This window comes from Salvia hispanica, chromosome 5 (assembly GCF_029641045.1).
Source record: "Salvia hispanica isolate PSC_SH4W2 chromosome 5, Shi_PSC_v1, whole genome shotgun sequence".
Classification (NCBI taxonomy): domain Eukaryota; kingdom Viridiplantae; phylum Streptophyta; class Magnoliopsida; order Lamiales; family Lamiaceae; genus Salvia; species Salvia hispanica.
In genome coordinates, this window is record NC_142696.1 from 4,267,637 (window position 1) to 4,274,103 (window position 6,467).

At 40.0% G+C, this 6,467-nt stretch overlaps 1 protein-coding gene and 1 pseudogene across 1 annotated transcript; both read left to right on the forward strand.

The window, feature by feature from the left end:
* The first annotated feature begins 939 nt into the window (after positions 1–939).
* LOC125189979 (uncharacterized) lies at positions 940–1,844 on the forward strand. The gene has a single exon (XM_048087186.2). The coding sequence runs from the start codon at positions 994–996 to the stop codon at positions 1,678–1,680; it is 687 nt and encodes a 228-aa protein (XP_047943143.1). The 5' UTR covers positions 940–993; the 3' UTR covers positions 1,681–1,844.
* A 2,647-nt stretch (positions 1,845–4,491) lies between these two features.
* On the forward strand, positions 4,492–6,246 carry LOC148924244 (uncharacterized; annotated as a pseudogene).
* The last annotated feature ends 221 nt before the right edge of the window (positions 6,247–6,467 follow it).

Below are 6,467 nucleotides of genomic sequence, written 5' to 3' on the forward strand. Positions count from 1 at the left end.
ATATTTTAATTTTTTTTTCCTCTTTTTATAGTCATTCTCGTATTGGGTTAAAAAAAAACTCATCAAAAGTTAAACGTTTAATTCAATTTGATAACAAGTTCTTTTCCTTCCACAAAATCTTTTATAGATAAATAAAAAAAAATCACCTTGTACCACTTTAAATATCCCAATTCTTTTGGATACGATTATTTTGAAAAGAATGTTAATTGAAATTTAAGGGCATTCCAACAAATATGTTGTTAGAAAATTGATGACCATATTCTAAAATGAAATGAAACCTCTCAAACGGTACGCCCCAAAGTTGAGAATTGATGACCTCCTTTTACATTGAATTAAACAGATGAGAATTACATATATATACATGGTCACAAAAACGATCTAGTTCATTAAATTGGACGTCTAATATCTAACCCCTCCTTTTACATTGAATTAAACAGATGAGAATAAAAAAAACAGGGACCTAACCTGTTGTTCTACTAGTATAAGTTTTGTACGTATATTAGTAATGGTTCCGTTGCATATGATCCATCAGACCTATTCTTGGCTTCCACACAATACTCTACTATCCACCTCTTTTTGTTAATCTGATTTTGAGTTGTGACTATTCATTATCATCTCCTCCTTTTATCATTTATCCTCAATTATTATTTCAGGTAATAATACTCATATATATATATAGATGCCCGGGACTTACAAGTCTTTCCCAAAATTATTATGCGCTATTCTTATCAGTTTAGCTTATTACTCCATATAAGATGTGGTGTAGTAAAAGAACTTATAGCTTTTTATTATTACGTCACACGGGCCACCATTTATAAACTGTTGCGTGGTTTGAACAATAAAGAAATGAATTAATGCGCAGAAGTGAACCAAAATCCCCCTTCCCCCTCTAATAAATACTACCCTCATTTCATTCCCATAATCACATCCTATTTGCTCTGTTTTCGCAAACACTAAAGTCGCATTCTCCTTTCGGCCGATTTCTGGAGGGAAATGGAGGATCCTCCTCCTCGAATCATAGCGCCATGCGGCGATTCGAACTCACCGGAATTTGAATTTTGGATGGTCAGAAACCCGTCTCTTCCGCCGCTGAATCTTCTATCCGCCGACGAACTCTTCTCCGGCGGCGTACTCCTCCCCCTCCACCATCTCAACCTCTCCAATCAGGCATCCGAATCGGCTCAACTGTCGACCAATTCAAAGCGGTGGAGGGATATTTTCCGAAAAAAAGACAAGAGAATCGGTGAAGAACACAGCATTTATAAGAAGAAGGATAAGAGCAGCTTTAAAGAGAAGAGAAGAGATAAGAAGAATGGTAGCGTAAGTGCAGAGCTGAACATAAACATATGGCCATTCGCGGGGAGTAAATCTCGACCGGTGAATCGGAAGGTGAGCAGCGCCCCCTGCTCTAGGAGCAACTCGAAAGCGAGGAAGTGGGCGAGCAGCCCCGGTAGGGGTGGGGTCCACTTGGGAAGAAGCAGGCAGGTCCGCCGGAGAGTGCCGGTTGCCGGTACCTCTAAAGCAAGGGTTCTGAGTTTCAAAGTGCCAGTGGCAGTGTGTATGGGCTACCGCCAGCATTTTAGCTGTAGAAGCGATGAGAACAGCGCGAGAGGTGGTGAAGGCGTACGTGGAGCTAATTTGTTTAATATTAGAAGCCTCTTTACCAAGAAACTCTATTGATCGCTTCAAAACTACTACTACTACTACTACGCATAGATTTGGCGTTTTTTATCTTATTAGAGGGAATCATTTTCCCTTTATGAACTAAATAATATTTCTTCACGTTTAAATTAAATTAACTACTCCTACTTATGAAGTAAATTAAATTTACGGAATTCTCTGAACTCTTGCTTCCTTTTTCTTGTATGTTTTTCTCTGTGGCATGTCAAGAACTTGTAAATTATCCAAGTGTTTGAATAACTGTGAGTTGGAAACAAAGAATTTAAAAGTTATATGCTGAAATAAAAATTTATAACTGTCATTGATTATAGTAGTTATTATCGCAGTCGGGGAATTTATATTGTGGACTGTTCTACTTCTATTGAAGTTTCATTGTACAAGAACTCACGAAGTATGTTTTTCATTTTTCTAAAATCAGCGCACAAAACTTTATTATACGACCAAGATCTGTAATAAAAGCTTTTCAGCTTGTAAGTGGAAAAACTGTTCAAGCAAGTAAACACACAAATTGAATTTGAATGTCATTTAAGTGAGTGGGAAGTGGGAACTGTAAATGTTCGCAAATATTATTAAATGATCGAACAAATGAAGACCCCTATTTGGAGTATATTTTAAATTTAAAACTTGACTCGGGTTCTCCCTCATTCCCGTTTGAAATAGATATTCAAAATTAGTAGCAGTACTAAATTTTACGTGGTATCCGACATTTATTTCATGTACACATTTAAATTCGAACAAGTCAAATTTCAAATTCATTCTCCCGATTGAAATATTCAAACCATGTGCATTTAAAATACCAAAGCATATTATACTAGATTTAAAAGTAGAATCGTAGTATATCGATAGCAAAAGTGTGTTAAATAAATAGTCATTACGAACTATATAAGCACTGATCAGTATAAAATAAATGATTTGAGTAAATTAATATTTTCACTCAACGGTCGAGTTTCAAATTATGATTGGCTCTAAAGGCGCATTATTGATTCTAAACTGTTTACGATTAGGATAAATAAAGGTATTATAGGGCATAGTACGGGAATTTGGTTGAAAAATAAAAACGGGATTAATATTGTGAAAATTGAAGAATGGTGTAAGTGATTTGATATAACAGTGAAAGATACAACCCATCTTTCCCGTCGACTACGCAGCCTGTACCCAGACATTCCTTCCCCGTTCGCAGCGGTTGAGGCGGGACCAAACGGTCATGGCCGCATCATTGGCCTTTCTTAGAGCATCTCCAACCATTCCTCTAAACTCAAACCCATTTTAGTGCAAATCTCACACTAAATATTGATTTTACTTCAACCATTTACACTAAACTCAAACTTAAAAGAATATTCTCTATATTATGCTTTTTTTACTCACAAAATTTGAGAATTTTTTAGGTTTTGGTTTAGTGTAAACCTAAAGATAGGTATTTTTTTTCACAAAAACCAAAAATTGGATTGGTTTTTGAGTACTATTGGAGCTAAATACTTATCCTATTTTAAGTTTTAGTGTACCTTGGAGATGGTCTTAGAACCATTTTTCCGTGTGTCGAAACCAACAAGTCGACCATAGTTCTTATAAAACTTAATAGCATTGTCCAATGTTGGGAAGCTACGATCAACAAATGATTTGAGTTCTGTAGGGATCAGATCACTCGGGATTCACCAATTACCGAGATGATGTGAATCCAGGTGTCCGAAAGATGAATCTAAGAACCGGATTTGAGGACAAATCCTTTCAAAAAGAAGGAGAGGATGATGTGAATCCGGGACGTGCCAAACCATTAGAAGAAACGAAGGCATCCAATGAACCATACCGGAGCTGAGGTCCGTTTCAAACATCAATATACCTATCAAGATGGTGTCCAAATGCTGATCCAAGACCACCATCGTCTTCATCGTCGAAATACCTTCGCGTGGGTACCTCACACGCCCCAAACGGAGTTCGGATGAGAGACATATGATCGTTTTAAGAAAGTCGCGCAATGCAGAAAGAAACATGCAGGCGGTTGTTTGCCAACCCGAAGACACCCGATCGGGCGTTTTTGCCGAGAGATCAATTTTTGTCCAGAAACTTCACGCGGGCGGGTGAAATGAGCCGTGGGAATCACCCAGTCGGGTGTTTTGTCCGGAATGTGACTTTTTGACCAAGACTTGTTTTGTTTTGCTTATTTTTAACTCCTAGTATAAATACTCTTGCTAGGGTTCATTTCAAGCAGCTTTTGAATATTTGTAAGAGACAACTTCTCCATATTTGAGAGCTCACCTTCTTCATCTTTTGAAGACTTATCAAATTCCTCCGGTTGCATTCGATCTTTTGTCGGGCTAAGGTTGATTGTAAAGGTATGCTTGCTAGTTTGTGGAGCCATTAGGTGTTTGTATGTGAAAGTGCCTTTGGGATTCCTTTCTTGTTCTTCACCTAAATCATAACATTAATCCATCATCTATCCTTTTATCCATTTTTCTTGTTCCATTTCTTGGTTTATCTTGTTTATTTGTTGGGTTTATTTACAAGAATAAGTTCGGGGTAAATTCATGAGTCTTCAATCAATAAGATTCACATTATTTGGTGTTGGAAATAAATCAAGGAGATTGGAAGAAATCACAAGATTAATTGTAGATTGATTTTAGTGAATATTTTTCCTGATTTGTAGCTAGGGTAAATCTTTCCTTATGTAATTAATCTCTAGCCTATTTAGGCGTGTAAAGTCCTCACAATTCATAACACAGTTGAATATATCAGAAATACATTATTCAACATGGCATCAGAGAAAGGCGGCTCAGAATAAGATTCATCACAGCCTGAGAATACCAAATCTCGGCCATGGCAGATCATTCAGACGATGAAGAGAAACCCAACAACAATAACGATTCAAGATTGAGAATGAGTAAGAACGTTACTCTGGCAGTCAAACTCAATGGAAACAACTACCCTCTCTGGCAGAAACTAATGAGGATAGCCGTTGTGGGCAGACGAGCCCTTCGGCACCTCACCTGTATACCAGCGCCTCCAGAACCAGGGGCGAAAGGCTACACCGAATGGGAAGAGACCGACATGATCGTGTTCTCATGGATAATCGACAATATCGAAACTGATATCGTCGTCGATTTCGCACACCACCAAACTACACAGGCCCTGTGGGAGAGCTTGTCCGTCACGTTTGCTAGCACTGCTGATCCGTACCTGTTATATGACTTGGAGGAAAGAGCGAGTAAGATAGTGCAAGGAGAACAAGGACTCGAAACTTACTGGCGTCGTCTCCATGGGATCTGGATCGAGATAGATTGATGTGAGAATCGCCCGATTGATTGCTGTGACAAAGGAGTCGGGCAATTCCGAACATACATAGGAACAAGACGTTTGTTCAAGTTCCTCACCGGACTGAATGAACGATACGACGGAATCCGGCGCGACATCCTCAAAGAGCATCCCCTGCTCTCAGCCGAAACCGCATACGGGCGGGTGAAACGAGAAGCTACTCGGCTCAAAATCATGCCGCCGGCAGCAAACTCAGATTCCTCGGCCGGAGCAGCTAGCGACGACTCATCATCGGGCGGAGTGGGGCTACGATTCACTACCCGAAACCAACCCCAGCAGCAGCAGCGCGTCAACCAACAACCACCGCCATGCGCCGCCGGACCCAACCGCAGGGGAGGAGGATTCAAACCGGACAAATCCAAGCTATGGTGCTCTCATTGCGGTAAACCGAAACATACCAGAGAATCATGTTTTCTCTTGGTTGGATTTCCCGAATGGTGGGACGAAAATCAAAAGGCGAAAGCCCGATTGGCAATCGGGGTGGACGATGGCAGCGGCGGTGGATTGTTTCCGACGGGAGGAGGCAACCGTGAGGCCACCAATCCTAGCGCGAGAGCCGGAGATGGAGACTCCCGGAACGGAGGGGGCGGCAGACGGGCAGAGGAGGTAGTAGGAGAGGCGGCGTTTGCAAGGATGGGAGGAGGCGGCGGAACTGCAATTGGGAATGGAGGTAACGGGCTGGAATTAAAAAAATCTAGCCCAAATTCTCATTTACAGTCAACACCCCATATTTCCTTTAAATTGCAAACAATACCCCATTTTAAAAATAATATTCAATCTGCCTCCAAATGTGTTGTTAATTGTAGACCTCAACCCAAGGCTTTAGAAAATCATTTTATTACCCCAAATAGGTTTGAAGTGTTGAATAAATTGCATATTGCTTGTACTGCACAATATAAGTCTAGTGAAAAAGAGAAGGGTTGGATTCTTGATTGTGGAGCAACTGATACTATGTCCCATGATAAAAATGACTTTGTGAATTTTAGTGGAGCTATGAAAAGTCAAATTCAGACTGCAGATGGGGAATTAACATCAGTAGAGGGAAGTGGAACAATCGAAATTTCACCAACTTTAAAGTTGTCGAATTGTCTCTATGTTCCGAAATTATCACATAAGTTGATGTCCATCAGTCATGTAACAAAGGAATTAAATTGTACTTTACTGATGCATCCAAATTTTTGTGTTTTACAGGATATCAGGACGAGGAGGATAATTGGGCGTGGCACTGAGTGTCAAGGCCTCTACTATGTTGTTAAATGATGGCTCACCAAGGCAGTGCCGCGATGCTAGCTCACGGATCTGCATCTCGAGACCACTGTTCGAACCCTAAGATCGGATAATGACAGAGAATTTGTTAATAAAGAGATGTTAGAATTTTTTCAAAAAAGGGGTTTAATTCACCAAACTTCTTGTGCTTATACCCCCGAACAAAATGGAGTCGCAAAAAGGAAAAATAGAATAATTTTGGAAATCACCCGAGC